Source organism: Desmodus rotundus, chromosome 1, assembly GCF_022682495.2.
Source record: "Desmodus rotundus isolate HL8 chromosome 1, HLdesRot8A.1, whole genome shotgun sequence".
NCBI lineage: Eukaryota > Metazoa > Chordata > Mammalia > Chiroptera > Phyllostomidae > Desmodus > Desmodus rotundus.
The window spans coordinates 17,549,704-17,566,339 of NC_071387.1; the positions used below are offsets into that span (position 1 = coordinate 17,549,704).

At 47.5% G+C, this 16,636-nt stretch overlaps 1 protein-coding gene across 1 annotated transcript; it reads left to right on the forward strand.

Moving 5' to 3' along the window:
* Positions 1 to 15,546: 15,546 nt before the first annotated feature.
* RNF183 (ring finger protein 183) lies at positions 15,547 to 16,575 on the forward strand. The gene has a single exon (XM_024562099.4). It carries the CDS (start codon positions 15,582 to 15,584, stop codon positions 16,152 to 16,154), a length of 573 nt encoding a protein of 190 aa, XP_024417867.2. The 5' UTR covers positions 15,547 to 15,581; the 3' UTR covers positions 16,155 to 16,575.
* The last annotated feature ends 61 nt before the right edge of the window (positions 16,576 to 16,636 follow it).

Below are 16,636 nucleotides of genomic sequence, written 5' to 3' on the forward strand. Positions count from 1 at the left end.
CTGCTACAACGCATTCATTCACCGCCGAACACTTCATGTCAGAGGTGGCCCCGCCACCTCACAGGGGTTTTCCAAAGACAGCTGATATTTTTTCCTGGAAGGTGTATAAGCTCTTAAATCTGGCCGATTGTATATTTAAAATTAAAATAAATTTGTATCTTGTATATTTACCATTTAAATATATTTATATAGTTAAGGGGAGGAGTGGTGATTATGAATGGCCTTCACTTTGACACAGGAAATGCAAGTGTAAAAATCAGGTTACTTGGTGTTTTTAACCTTTTAATACTGAAAAAAGGGAACTTAGCTATTTCTGAATAGCCTTTGAAAACAATGATTAAAGAACAGCTTCGTGGTAAAAAATGCGCTGACTGCTAGCCCTTTCCTGAAATCGGCACCTCTCCCGGCCCCGGGCTGCCTGGCTGACACTACATTCCCAGCTAGGCATGGCCATGACGGTAAGTTCTCGTCAGTGGGTGGTGAGTGGAAGTGATGTGCATAGTAACTTCCACCTTGTTCGCTTGGAAGAAACACATTTGTCCAGGAACCCCCTCCTGGGCCCCTCCCACTAGCCAGAATGCAGACTGCCGGTAACAGCTTCAACTGTTCAGATGAGGACAAGATGACGAACCAGCAAAAAAGAAGGAAGCTGGGGCCTCGAAGAACCTCAAGGAGCTGAGCTGCTCCGGCAGCCTGACCAGCTGGACAGTGACTTGAAAGAGAAATAAACTTCATTCTTTTTAAGCCAATTTATACGTTTTTAATTTCAATTCAAGTATGTAGTCATAAACCATTTCAGACATCTTAAGTTTATAGCTTCTCGAACACACTCTAGCCACCAGTTCCTAGATGGAGAAGCATACTATACCCAGAACGTAGACAGCCTCCCTCACCCTCCCCTCCAGGCCTGTCTGCCAAGGAATTGGTACCATCACAGTCATTTTGTCTGCTGTTCTATTTTATGTAAATGGAATCAGGCTGTATTGTAGTCAGTGGAAAATGTGGCACCAATGTCTCCCATTCCTGTATGTCTTACCTTTTGCAATGTGACATTTTCTTATCAGTAGGCAGGATCTACTTCCCCACCCCTTGAACCTGCACTGGGGGTCTTTTGACTTGGTTTGACGGACAGCATCCAGGGGAACAAATGCTATGCCACTTGTGAGGCCACGGCCTCAGAGGCCTTGCAGCTTCACTCTCACTCTCTTTGAATGCTGCTCTGAGATCTCCGTGTCTGGAAGGTGACCTGGGCCACGTGGAGAAGAGCCAAGCACCACCGGGTACATGCATGAGGTCGCCTTGGACCTTGCAACTCCGCCAGATCTGCAGCCAAATTCAGCCACTGATAAAATCAGAAGAGAAGCTACAGCTATCCCATATAATCATGAAAAATAATGAATCACTGTTTTGAGACACTAAGTTTTGGGGTAGTTTGTTATTCAGTAGATTTAAGTGAAACAAGTATATGCTTTTATTTTGGCTGGACTTTTTTTGCTCAACATGTTTGGGAGATTGATTCATACTGTTGCATGCAGTGGAATATTATTCCTTCCCATTGCTGTAGAGTATACTAATGTGGGACAATATTATAACTTATCCACTTCACTAATGATGGGCTAGCTTCTAGTTTGGGGCTCTTACAAACAGTGCTGCTGTGAACATTCTAATAATACGTCCTTTGGTGAAAATATACATGCGTTGTGTTCAGTATGTAATTAGAGGGAGGCCTTTCTGGGCTAGTGTGTAAACTGCGTGATTAGCTTTAGCAGATACACCTCTTTCCTAAACAGGTTGTCCCAGTTCACATCCCCACGTGTAGGAGCTTTAGCTGAGCCTCAGTTGTTCCCTGCCAACACTCTGCTCTTAAACTTGGCAACCCTCCGTTGTAAAGGTGAGTGCAGAGCAATTGAGTATGCTAGGGAAGTGTTAGCTTCATGAGCCAATGTTACAAAAGGGCTGGTGGATCCAGCTGGATCTGATGTCTTACCTTTCTTCCTGACACTTCTAGACAAAAGGGCAGAATTTAACAATACAAACTTATAGATACGCAGTGCTCTATATTTTAATACTACTTTCACAATCATAATTTCGACTGAGTCTTCCAATAAAATAACACTGTAAAATAGGCAGTCTCGGGAATATTGCTTCTGCTCTGCAGAGAAGGAAAGTGATTTGCCAAAGATCACACAGCACATGGCAGAGCCCGGTTGGGAGCCCAGGTCTCTGGATGTGCAGACTGCTGCTCCCCAGCAACACCCTCAGCCTCCCGTGGCGTTGTTCTGGTGGTGGTGGGCAGGAAAGCCAGGGGCAGGGGGCAGGTAGGAGGTATTTGTAGCTGGGGAATAGGGGACACAGGTTAACATTGCGGACAGAAGGAAAGTTCAGTCCGTTCCCAGATGTTACTTCCCCAGGGTCTGGGACACAGCATCCTGCTTCGCCAAGGCCCTGCACGCAGCCAACTAAAAAGCCTAGATTTTCAGTGTCCCCATGCTGGACTTTCTCAGTCCATCCAGAAATAGCCTTTTGAAAATTGGCCAACTTCTCATGACCGATAACCATGCAGACATTTATACTGAGGCTGCACAGAATGTTGTCCTTAATTCACCCTTAGTGAAAACACAGGTAACCAAACAGCACCATGCAGCACCGTCCCAGTTTGGTAAAAATATGTCTACATATGTCTCTACATTCATAGATAAAGGTCTGGAAGAAATAGAGCAAAAATGTTAACTGTTATCTCTGGGAATTGACTTTAAAGATCAATTTATTTTTACTTGATGCCTCTCTGTATTTTTTTTTGCAATGAGGATGAATCAATTTCATTTCTTTTTAACCTTACTTTTGTTTGAAATAGATAATGCATTCACATAGCCACAAAAAGCTCAGAAGGGAAAGGCTCCCTCCTGTCCGTGTCTGCCTTCCATCTGGCTCCCCCTAGAGGTAACCAGTGTTACCAACAACTAGTATGTTCTCCGAGGCACGTGATGCATGCATGTACAAGCAAATAGGTAAGTTTACATTTCTTCAGTCAAAAAGACTTTCATTTAAACATATTTAAAATTTTCCCATTATAATTGACATTCAGTACTAGTTCAGGTATACAGCATAGAAGAGTACTTTCATTTTAAAGAAAAGGCTGTAGAAAACTATTTTATAATACAGAAAGGTAAGTGAAAAAAGGGCTACAGCACAGTACAGAATATGACATATTTTACTTATTTTTAGAAGGGGTAAGGGAGGGAGAAAGAGAGGAAGAGAAACATCAATGTATAGTTGCCTCTCACACGCCCCCTACTGGGGACCTGGCGGGAAACCCAGGCTTGTGCCCTAGACTGGGAATAGAAGCAGTGACCCTTTGGTTCGCAGGTGCTCAATCCACAGAGCCACACCAGCCACGGCGAAGAGTGTGACATATTTAAATAATTTATGAAAGAATGTATATTTGAAATACTGTACTTAAAAGACTTAAAGACTGTTTCCCAAATGTGTCAGTGGCTCTCTCTCAATGCAGGATTTGGGGTGAGTGCCTGTCCCCCCTAAGGTGGCAGCGTACCTGACAGTTTCAGGTGTGGACTCTGGCACCAGGCTGCCTGATTCAAATCCAAGACTGCTGGGAGGAGGGAGGTGGGTCGGAGGCAAAAGAGGGTATGGGGGGGGGAATGGTAATGGAAAAAAGTATAGTAAAATGGGGGTGATAATAAAAACAAATCCCAGTCTGCCACTTCCTAGCCCTATGACCTGGGGCAAGTGACTTAATCTTTCTGTGTCTTATCTGTAAAATGGAGATGATGATGATGGCAATGGTGACTGTACCTACCCATATAGTTGAGCTGTCATCAGGGATAAGTTATAAAATTCAGGTAGAGGGGACTTCCGGTCAAGAGGGTGGCATAGGCAGACATGGCTCACCTCCTCACACAACCACATCAAAATTACAACTAAAATATAGAACAACCATCACTCAGAACTGTCAGAAATTGAGTTGAATGGAAGTCTGACAGTAGAATTAAAGAAACCACATCCATCCAGACTGGAAGGAGGGGTGCAGGCGCAGAATGGGCTGGTCCCTCACCCACCTGTGGGGGATAAAATTCGGGAGGGATATCTTTGGGAGCAAGGGTCCCAGCCCACACCAGTCCCCTGGCCCAGGGTTCTAGTGCCAGGAAATTTAGTCCCCACAACTTCTGGCTGCAAAAAGCAGTGGGGATTGAGTCAGTGGAAGAAACTGCTGGAGCCCCAAGCAGTTCTTCTTAAAGAATCCAGACACAGACTCACTCCCTCTGAGCTCCAGTACCAGGATAGCAGCTTGAAAGGCACCAGAGGCATACAGGGAGGAACTGAAGTGTCTGGCATCAAGGCAAGCAGAGGTCATTGTCCTTGGCTAAACCCTACCCCCACAGAGCTGGCAAACTGGTGCCATAGTTAAGATTCTATCAACCTGGCTAACTCGGTTTGACCCACCTTGGAAATCCCCAGAGATCCTGCCCCACCCAAGGGCCCACCCAAGCTGCTTTTCCATATGAATGGCAGGTCTTGACTCCTGCTTCACAACTACCTAAAGCTTCTCAAACAAGCAACAGCTAGGCCTCAGTGAGTCTCAGGCCTGGCACTAGCAGCAGCCAGCCTAGATTCACAGCTTGGCTTTGCCTGGGAATCTCCAAGCCCAGCACAAGTAGCAGCTGTTTCAGATTGCTTTATAACTCAGGCAGGGTGGCCCCAGGCAAAACACAGGTGGGGCGGACCTTGGCCTGCATCATTCAGGAAATTCGTTTTGATGGTTGCCAGATGGGATGGAGGGGCAGGGGGATGTGTGAAGAGGTTAGGGGATTAAGTACAAATAGGTAGTTAGAGAAAAGCCACAGGGATGTAAAGTACAGTATAGGCAGTAGAGTAGCCAAAGAGCTTATATGTATAACCCTTGGACTTGAACAATGGTGGGGGATTGTCTGAGGGAGTGGGTAGTGTTGGGTGGAGGGGGGCAAAGGGGAAAAAATCAGGACAACCGTAATAGCATAATCAATAAAATATAATTTAAAAATAAAATAAAATGAATAAACATTTAAAAGAATTCAGGTAGAGCCCTTACAATGGTGCCTCCCATTGCTCTGGTGTCAGGAATGATTATATTCAGCTGAGTTTCCTCATTTTTCTATAGTGGACATGTTTTACAATAAAAGTTTAATAGTAAACTCCCACAAGAGAAGGGAAACTGTACCCGTAGAGAGGGGCACAGATGAGAGAGTGGCCATAGAGAAGCGAAGAGGGAGGAGCCCCAGGAGGAGCGCAAATGAGAGCTGCAGACCCAGAGAGGAGGGAGGTCTCTGGCTTCCCGATTTTGACCCTCTCGTTAGAGTGCAGTGAGAGACTCTTGGCCGGTGTTCCCACTGAGCTTTCCAAGAGCAGGGAGGGACCCTGGCCCAGAAGCCTTCTCTCTTGGTGTTTGGAGATGGCCTTTGTGATCTCCCAAGAAGTTCCCTGGACCTTCCTTGTACACACAGCCTCCAGCCAACACTTTGCCACTCTCTTCCCGGCAGAAAGGCTTCAGAGTAAGTGTGAGGACTCCCCTGGTTTTGCCTGAACCAACACACACCAAGGACGTTCAGAGTGTCAATCACTGTCACCTCAACGTGGCCGAAAGTCTAGGGGATGAAAAGACGAGATGCTTGATCCCCAGCCCACCAGGAGAAAGAGACATCCAATATCAGTTTCCTGTTTCTAAACACACCAGGCAGCATATGCAGGAAGCAAGTTATCCTTCAGCCATCCGCTGGAGCCCGTCCTCTGCAGACACAGCATGGGCACCAGGAGGGGAGGAGAAGGCTGCCCAGGAGCTCGTGCACACTGTCCTCACGTGAGGGCAGGGGAAGGGAAGCGTGGGACCAGGAGCTGGAGGCCCTGGGTTCCACCGCAGCTCAGACGTTTCGTGTGGATGCTAGCTGGGATCTCTTCTCAATTTCACCAAAAGCCAATTGCTCCTCATAGAACCCCTTGAGTTGACCTGGGAATTACCATGCCAGGTGTGACCTGCTCCATGAGATAAATTACGTGAACTACTTTATATTTGAAAGAATACCTAGATCTTGTAGTTCCTGCTAAGTCCGAGGTGAACAAGGGCTGGGAAATAGGGCCCTATCAGTGTTTCTGACTTAATTCATGGACACCCTCTAAAAAGAATTCCTAACCCTTATCCACAGTTTTACAATCCCCACACTGCGGACAAAGGTTTTTCATGGAATTTGGTGCCAAAATTGACCTGACCTTACAGTGTTTACTGTTTTTGGTGCTAATATTTCTAATAAATTGCAGGATATTCCTGCATTTGATTGCAGGGTGTTGTCCCAGATCCCACTGGGAGAGTTACTTGATACGTGGTAAATACAAATTACCTTCCTAAATTATGAAAAATTCTGAGACCCATCTGGCCCTAAGGGTTTTGCATAAGGGATGTGGCCTTGTAAATAGAACAAAAGCAAATGCCACTTAAAGCAGATGCAGGGGGCCACTCCCAGGTGGGAGCTTACCCAGCCCTGTCTGGTTCCTCTTCTTCCTGGTGGCAGGTCCTTGGGAAGTCTGCCACCCAAGGAGCAAACTTAATGTGAAGACAAACGTAATCAGGATGAGTCAAGGAGCATGTGTTGGGGGTATTTCTCCTAAATCAATGCTTTTCACGTTTTAATGTGTTTCTGAATCTCCTAGGAATCTTGTAAAATCACAAATTTGCACTCAGTAGGTCTGGGGTGGGCCTGAGGTTCTTCGTTTCCAACACTCTGCAGGTGATGGCTGGGCTGCGGGGACAGTCCTGAACTCCAGGAAGGCTGAAACCAAGGTTCTGAGCAATGTGGTGCCCCACAGGGTGAGGTGCCCCCTGCCCTTGGAAAGGCTGCTTGCGAAACATTGATTGTCACCTGACCCAAACCTGACTCATCATGGTCTTTTCTCCATCCTTCACTGCCTTCTGATGCCTCTTCTGCCCCAGATGGGTTCAAGCACCCTGCACGTCCACTCCAGGCCTCGGCCGGGTTCCACCCAGTCCCACGACTCTTCACTCTCCACGTTCCATGGTATTGCTTACATGAGGTGCTTTTCTGGCTGGCTGACCTTACCCTCCAAGCATGAACTAAATTAATTCAACTCTGAAATTCCTGAAATGCCTCACTATATCTCCTGGTATCTCCCCAGAGAATTTTCCACTGTTTGCAAAGTACTCCCTGGCCCCCACCACCCAGAGACATGATGACACCGAATTTGCTCAGTGGACAATCAGTGACCCTTTGAAAGGACCATGAAACCAACTCTTGCAGGGCCCTGATGGATTTCTTACACTCTCTACCTGCTTTGCTTTTAACTTCTAGATTCCCTGGTTGCAGAAAACTCAGGTTTACTTACTTTTCAAGAGAATTTTCCTATTACAAAATTAATACATATTTATTAGTGGAAATTTAGAAAATATAGATCAGAAGAAAATGACAACACCAGTAAGCTCATCGCCCAGAGATAACCGTTGTAATATCTGCCTGATGGCCTTTCGGTCTTTATACATGAAAACTCTGTTTTATACCACTCGGCTCACACTACATAGGTCATTTTTTAAAGATTTTATTTATTTACTTTTAGAGAGAGGGGAAGGGAAGGAGAAAGAGAGGGAGAGAAACATCAATGTGTGGTTGACCCTTGTGCTCCCCCTACTGGGGACCTGGCCCGCAACCCAGGCATGGGCCCTGACTGGGAATCGTACCAGTGACCTTTTGATTCACAGGCCGGCGCTCAATCCATTGAGCCACACCAGCCAGGGCTACCTCTGTCACTTTACAAACTTTGTTCTCCCCCTCCAAATCTAGTAGGTTGTGATCATTTTTGCAAGTCAATAAAAAGTCTTCTACAACCTCATTTTAAATGATTATGTAGTTTTCAACATAATTGATGTGCTATCGTTGGGCTTTTACATTTTGTAAATTGTTTGTGGTTAAAATAAAACTGCAGTGAACATCCTCACTTAACAAAGGATACAGGCATATTCCAATCCTGACACCAATTCCAATGTGTGTGTATTTTCAACACCACCAAGCAACTCTCCAGCACCAACGGGGCGTCCTACCACTCTGTTCAATTCTGACACTACCTACCTACAGGTAGCATCAGACCCCACTGGTGAATGGTTCAAGAATGCTCCTCCCCCCACACACTTCAGACACCAATGGAAAGTCCAGGTTGTCACCTGTGCTTCTGACCAACTGGCTGTAAGTCAGGGGTTCCCACCACCCCCTGCCTGGCTTTGATGAATTTGCTAGAGCAGCTCATGGAACTCAGGGAAACATTTACTTGCATTTACCAGGTTATTATAAAAGACATCATAAAGGATACAGATGAACAGGCAGATGGAAGAGATGCATAGGGTGGGTGTGTGGGAAGGACACGCCACACTCCAAGAAATGCCATGGGTTCATCAATCCAGAAGCTCTCTGAACCCCATCCTCTTGAGTTTTTGTGGAGAGCTCATTACACAGACAAGCCAGGTGTTTTGTTTTGTTTCAGGGAAGCAGCAAAGGTTAGAAACTGATATCTGTCTTTTCTGGCAACTTATTTAGCACAGGTTCACTGTGGGAATTATACTTTCACAAGCTAAAAACATACAGGATAATATCTCTTAAGAAGCCAAGTAAAGAAATAACATACTCTAAACAAGTAACAGAGTGATCACACTATTGCTCCAGGCAAAGGGAGGTGAAGGAATAAAATCCAAATTTAATATGAGGTATACCTTTTTATGCAAGTAGGCACTACTTTATTTTTTTTATTTTTGATCCTCACCTGAGGATCTGTTTATTGATTTGAGAGAGAGAGAAAGAGAAACATCAATGTGAAAGAGAAACATTGATTGGTTGCCTTTTTTATGTGCCCCAACCAGAGATCGAACTTACAACCTAGGTATGTGCCCTGACCAGGGATTGAACCCATGGCCTTTTGGTGTATGGGACTACACTCCACCCAAGTGAGCCACCTCGCCAGGGCTACAAGTAGGCGTTACTTTTTATACAAGTAGGCTAGTCAGTGACTAACCAAAGAGCTGGCTTCCAGTTGACGGTACAGAAGTCCCCTTTTGCTGGAGTTCTTTGCTAGGGAAAGAAGATGCCAGTGTTGGGGGCAGGCTGCTCTCTTTCAAGGACCTCTGCTCCTTCAAAGGTTTATCACCGCTGTCTGCATCACCACTGTCTTTCAGGAACGCCTCACCAAGATTCAAGCGAATGCCCAAGGGGCTCCATCGAGTTTTTAGGTTAGAGAACAGTTGCCTTGCCCACACTGAAGTTCTCATAGTCCTTACAGACTCTCAGTATTCCTAGTCTGAAAGTCCCCTTGCCAAGGTTGCTTCTCTACCTATACTTCTGGATCAGCCCAAGCCCAGCCTGTCAGCTGACGGGCTGCTGACTGCTTATCAACAGCGCATGTAGAAGGATGGCACCCTGGCAAGGCTTATATCATTAACAGACTAATTTTTTTCTTTGTCATAAACAAGTGGGTTAAGATACCTCCACTTAAGTGATAACTGAGTGTATATGAAATCGTTTTAAACCTATATACAATGCTGAGCAAGAACTTGACTCTGACCCAGAAGTTGGACAAATTGAGAACTCTGGCTCTCCATGCTTATCCTTGAATACCTCTCCCCCCCTGACTGTTTTGGTGTTGGTTTATTTGCCCTTTTCTTAATGTTTTGTGAGAGCTCTTTCTATTTTGGTTGTAGGGGCTCAGAATAGGGAAGTGTCTCTCTGGGTTGAAAGGCAGATGTGGTGTCAGAGTTACCCCACCTTCCCGTCAAGACGGTCAGCACATCAGCACGTCGGGTAAGCCAAGGGCAAGTGCAAATAGAGATGATGTCAGGCGACCAACCCAATCGGAACAGAAGCCTGCAAGATGAGTGGACTTCAAGCCTCTTTGAGAAAAACCAAGAGTGACTCATAGGAGGAAGATGAAACCAAAGCTTTCAAGTTGTCCCCTGTGACCAGACAGTTCAAAGTCATCAGAAGGAAGAGGAAAACCTGAAACAGAGAGAGCTGGCCAGGAGCAGCCTGAAGACTCATGCAAATGAGACCCGCCCACCACTGCCAGGAAGGCAGGCCGGGAAAAGTCAGAGCTCCTGCTGTCGAGCTGCACTGGGGAAAGGAGGAGGAGGCTTTGGGGGTGCAGGTAAGGAGCCAGAGAGGGTCACGGAGGCCTGGGTCAGAGTGCTCCGGTGCCCCAACAGGCAGCACGGGCCAGGCGAACAATGGCCAGGGAGGTGGGGCTCCTGGGATCATTTTTCAAGCTCAGCCATTCTTCACCTGTGAAGCCTTGGGAAGTCACTTCGGCATTCTAAGCCGTGGCTTCCGCCTCTATAGAATGGGTATCAGAACATCACACTAAGTATCGAGCACCTGCTGTGCCTTGCTGGACAAGTTACAAACATTATTCCTTCTTCACAGCCACCCTGTAAGGGGGGCTAAGTAGCCTACTTCACAGAGGACAATGAAGCTCACAGAGCGTAAGCCGTTAGTCCAAGTCCTCACAGCAAAAAAGCCTGTCTGGTTGCAAAACTTACACTTTCTACACCCCAGCCTGCCTTCTTCACAGCGTGTTTGTAAAGAACCAAATGGCCTTGTGCAAAGGGGAACACATTGTAAAAGGGTTTTATACTGCACTTAGCCTAGCAAGGACCAGGGCTTTTTGTAAACTGTGAGGTGGTATAAAAATGCTCTCTCCTGAGGTTGAAAACTTTGGGGTGGTTCTACAATTAATATTTGGCAAACTGATATGGTCATGGACAGAGGAGACATTTTTGGGGTCGTGTTTAGGACTTGCTGTGGCTGAGCTGTCTTGCCTTGGGGGTGAGTGGTGGGTGGATACTTGGGCAGAGTCTTTCCTGGAAAGGGTGGACTCTGACGGACCTTGAAATAACAGTGGATGTCCGAGGGCCCCATGGCCGAAGGGCCAAGATGTGAGGTAACAGTGATCAACTCTCCTCTTTATAGTTTGGCCATGGAACTTCAGAAATGTAGGTCAGCGCTGGGGGGAATGGGAGATCCTTAAGAGGAAGTAGTACAGCCCTGATCACTGTGGCTCAGTTGGTTGGGTGTCATTCTGCAAAGTGAAAGTTCGCTGGTTTGATTCATCAGGCGCATTGCCAGGATTGGGGCTCAGTCCCCATGTCGGGGCGTGTACTAGAGGCAACTGGTAGAGATGCTTCTCTCCCTCTTTCTTTTTCTTTTTAAAAAAAATTTAAGAAGATTTTATTTACTTTATTTTTGAGGGAGGCAAAGGGAGAGGGAAAGAGAGGGAGGGAAACATCAATGTGTGGTTGCCTCTCACGTGCCCCCCCCCCCATGGGGGACCTGGCCCACAACTCAGGCATGGGCCCTAGACTGGGAATCGAACCAGCAACCCTTTGATTTGCAGGCTGGCACTCAACCACTGAGCTATACCAGCCAAGGCTCTCTCCTTCTCTTTCATCCTCCCCTCCCCTCTCTCTAAAAATAAATAAATAAAATCTTTTTCAAAAAGAGTAGTAGTACAAGTTTACTGTAGTAGAGTTAGAATTTTCAGGTAAGATAATTTAAAAACACACACCTAAAATCTTACACCCAGAGATAACTATTGTTGACATTTTGGTATTTGTTATTCCAGATGTTTTTCCATTGTGCATATATATTAGAAAATTGGATTATATTCTAGCATGGTTTTTATCACTGGTTCTTTTCACTTAATGACATACCTCAATGTATTTCCATATTAATAGATGTTTTATCATATCGTTTTTTAAAAAGATTTTATTTATTTACTTTTAGAGAGAGGGGAAGGAAGGAAGAAAGAGAGGGAGAGAAACAGCAATGTGTGAGATACATCAGTCAGTTGCCTCTCATGTGCCCCCAACTGGGGACTGGGCCTGCAACCCAGGCATGTGCCCTGACTGGGAATCAAACCAGCAACCTTTCAGTTCGCAGGCCCGTGCTCAACCCACTGAACCACACCAGCCAGGGCTATCATATATTTCAAAAGCTACCGAATGTCTTTTTGTATGGATGGAGCAGAATTTATTTAATCAATGTCCCTCTATTAGATAATTAGGTAGTTTTCAATTCTTCACAATCAGAGCAGAGTTTTGATGGGTATTTCTGTAATCAAATTTTTGCTCAGGTCCATCCTTGATTATTTCCACGGGATAGATTCCCAGTGGGAGAACTGCTGAATCAAGGCTATGTACATTTTAAGGATTTTTCTTTTTTTAAAGATTTTATAGACAGAGAGGAAGGGAGGGAGAAAGTGAGGGAGAGAAACATCAATGCGAGAGAGAAACATTGATTGGTTGCGCCTTGGACTTGGCCCACAACACAGGCATGTGCTGTGACCTGGAATTGAACTGGCGATCTTTTTGCTTTGCAGGACAACACCCAACCAAATGAGCCACACTGGTCTGGGCAATTTTAAGACTTTTGATAAACACTAAAGGTCTGTTTCTGACACAGTCTGAAATGTGGGGGCTCTTCAAATGTCAGTGCATAAAACTTTTTATAACTTTGAAGTTGGCTTTGACCCTTTTTCTCTCCCAAATCCATTTGCAGTGATAATGCCAACCACCTCATACGTGGTTCTTACTGGGTACCCACCTCTGTCTAAGAGCTTTACCTTACTTTTAGCTTCTTTGTCATAAGAAGCAAATGAGGAACAGAGAGGGTAAGCTATTCAGTTGGAATCACAGCCCTAATAAGCACTGACTCTGGGTTTATGAGCCTTGACAGGTTCCAGAATCTTTGCTGTCCAATGTTTCTTGGGAGGTGGTTTTGATTCCATCTCCAAAGCGATCTTTCACCTCCTCCCTTTGATCTTCTTTGCCATTGCCTGGCTTGAATCAAGTACCACCACCCCAGCCTGGCCCCATGCTGGAGTCCCAAATTGGTCTTCCGTTTCTTCTCTGTCCCTGTCAGTGTGTTCTCTGCTCTGCAGTGGGATGGGGTTTTTAAAACAAAAACAAACAAAAACCCAGAAGCAGGATCAAGTCACCCTCCCCTGACCAGCTTTCAGGACCTGCCTTTCCTTCTCTGGCGTCATCCCGAGCCACTGGCTCACCCCAGCTCCACCCGGTACACCTCAGTCACTCTGGCCTCCCTTCACTTCCTCAATTTGGCAGACCTTTTCTCGCCATAGGGCTTTGGTACGCGTTATTCCCTTGACCTGGAATGTCCTTCCTCCCCTCTGCACAGCTAGACTCTTCCCATCCTTCAGTCTCAGCTCTTGTGTTACCACTTTGGAGAAACCTTCCTTGGTGGTCTCACCTGAAACAGTAACCCGCCTCCCCGCCCCCCGCCAAGTCCATATTCCTTTTTGTCCTTTATATCATTCATTAAAATTCTATATTTATTTACTGTCCATTACTCATTAAATGTCTCTTTCCCTTGCTAGACTCAAAAGGTCATGAGGTCAAAGACCATGGCTGTTTTGTCACCACTGTTGACCCGATGCCTTGCACAGCGCCTGGGCGATGGTGAGCCCGCACTGACTCAGTGGCTGTGTGTGGAAGGGACGAACGGCCCACAGAGGGCGTTCATGGGTATGGGTCCTCGGCCCACCACCCCAGCTCTGGTCGGAGCAGTCCCACCCTCCTGCAGCTATCCGCTTTGTCTCCCCTGTGTGGAGCCCTGACAGAGGTCTAGGTGAAAACAGGAAGCCACGAGTGAGAGAGAACAAGCAGGTTTTGCTTCAGGTATCAACTCAGTCAGGGCAGATGATGTCATATCAGGGACAGCAGGAGAGTCACTGCACCCAGGTGTCCCCAGTTCCCGGATTCCTACCACCGGGACTCATGGGCATGAGGAATCTCCTGAAAAAATGCAAACACTGTCTGTTTAGTTAATAAGGCATCCAGCAGGTAACTGACTGGATGAGTGTCTGCCTTTATGATGGCAAATGGTAGTGGACTGGAAGTCCCAGCTGGGTGACCTCAGGTGACAGTCACTTCTTACCTACCATCTGCAGAATGTGTGGTTGGGGCAGAGAAATGGTTTTTAAACTTTCCTTTTCCCTCAGCAGCTCAATTCTTCACTTTATTCAAATAACCAATATGAGGAAAGTTAAGTGTTTCAGGTAGAAATGGGGAAGCAGGGCTGGAGCCCTCCCTCCTCTTTCCTTCCTGACTCTACCTTTCAAGCCCCCAAGGGTTGGGATGGGCAACCTTTGGGCTGGAAGATCTCTGGACACAGTGCCTTCCAGGCTGGCTGTGCTCTGGCTGCAGCTTCTCGGGCACATGAAATGATCAGTGGGGGACTGGAGAGGACTCGCTGAATCAGATATTGGAGATTTTAGACTGAGCAAATAGGTGAATTTCACTACAGTGAAAGTGCAGGGAGGGCAGATCCTTTGTGTGAGAAGGTTTCAGCCACTTTAGAAAAGAATAAGGACCCAGGAGAAAGGAAGCCCAGAAGGCTCACTTACCCTCTCCACAATCTAGAAAAAGGAAACTGCCACCCTACCTTTCCAGCCAGAGATCCTAGGTCTCGAAGGGACTGCCCACATACTTGGCTTCCAGGGTTGGTTATCTGCCAAGCCCAGGGGGAACTCTGGTCCTCCACCTCCCCACCCCACCACCACCTGGGCAGCTCTCTGGACTTCACTGCAAGCAGGTGTGCTCAAGAGGTTGCAGCCCAGGCCACCTGGCAGCTCCAGGTGCTGTGTGCGTGCTGCCATGGAGACGGGCCCCAGGGTTGGAGGCGAGAAGGCAGCCTCCCAAAGCTTTTCGGAGAGGGAGATTCAGGAGAGGGAGAGACTGGAGCCTCAGACCCTTCAGGGTAGTCTGCTGACCACTTTAGGGCCAGCTGAAGCCCAGGTAGGTTTTCTGGGACAAAGGGAGGGAGGAAGAACCAGAGGAGGCCAAGTATTGGGAGAAGGCTTCAGAAGGGATCTGGGGACCTGTGTAGGGGAGCCTCCAAGCTTCCAGGTCAAGGGGAAAAGCTTTGCCAGAAGCTCCCTTGCCAGGTCAACACAGTGCCCTACACAAGGACTGGGCAGGTGGTCTCTGGACGCTTGGCTCTGTAGCCCAATGGAGGAAGGAAAGAGGGCTTGGCATTTGTTCCCAGAAGAGGGGCGGACCTGGGAATTCACAAAGCCCATCTCTGTGCTAGTCAGGGATTTGAGGCTGCAGGGAAGGAATTAGTTGCCCTTTGGCACAAACCACAGACTGTGGCTCCCCTCCCTCTCCCTGCAGTCTGAGAAGCCAAGGGCGATCACGTGGAGCGTAAGGAGCATTTTCACCCAGTCTCCTCTGGTGGCAGCTCATTAGTAGTGGGGTGGCTCACGCCTTCACCCCAGTAGAGGGGATACTACAGGAGCACCAGCCCTAAATCTACTGCTGAGGACTGGGTGATCTGGAACAAATCACTTCATCTTGTTGAATCTTAAGTGTTTTAATCTGTGAAGTGTGGTTGATAATGCCTTCGACAACCCAAGGGACACTTAGCCCAGCACCAAGCACAGGCACAGAGCTTAACGGGTGTTCCTTTGTTCCTTTTCTCTTCCTGTCAGGACGTCTCTTGCTCGGTCTCCTGGCATCTGGCCTGAGGATGGCCGAGCAGCAGGGCCGGGAGCCGGAGTGCCCTGTCTGCTGGAACCCCTTCAACAACACATTCCACACCCCCAAAGTGCTGGACTGCTGCCACTCCTTCTGCGTGGAATGCCTGGCCCACCTCAGCCTGGTGACTCCAGCCCAACGCCAGTTGCTGTGCCCACTCTGTCGCCAGCCCACTGTGCTGGCCTCCGGGCAGCCTGTCACTGACTTGCCCACAGACATGGCCATGCTCACCCTGCTCCGCCTGGAGCCCCACCACATCATCCTGGAAGGTCATCAGCTCTGTCTCAAGGACCAGTCCAAGAGCCGCTACTTCCTGCGCCAGCCCCGGGTCTACACGCTGGACCTAGGCCCCCAGCCCGGGAGCCAGACTGAGGCCCCGCAGGCCATGGCCCCTACCGCCACGCCTCTGCCCCTTCCCATCTCCAGCCACTACTCTCTGAGGGAGTGTTTCCACAACCCTCAGATTCGGATCTTTGCCTACCTGATGGCTGTCATCCTCAGCATCACTCTGTTGCTCATCTTCTCCATCTTTTGGACCAAGCAGTTCCTTTGGAGTGTGGGGTGAGCATCTGTTCCTGACCAGGAACCAAGCCTCTCCCAGCTGCTGCTGGTTATGGGGATTGCAGAGGCGCACGTGTGGCTGCCTTCCCTTGTAGTACTGTTTACTTGTACAATCCACAGACCAGCCAGACCATGTGTTTGCTTCTGCGAACAGAGGCCTACTATAGGAGAACCTCTGGAAGCTGAAGGGCTGGGGAAGTGTGTGAGGAGACCTCTGGGTGTGAGCCATGGGGGTCCGTGGAAGGGGGACAACTGCTGTCCCTGGAAACCTGACTAGCCCAGGTAGCAGGCTGCATGTCTCACTGGAGCTGCTTTGGACTTGTTCACTTTTTTTTTTTTTAAATTGAGTTGTTCTTTTTATTGGGTTGCTAGAAAATTGGGAAAATGAACTTCAATTCTGTAAGCAAATGTGTCTCCTTGCAGTTTCTTTATCTTGCCACCAGTTCCAGTAAAAATGGCCTGCATTCACTCATTTATTCACCTACT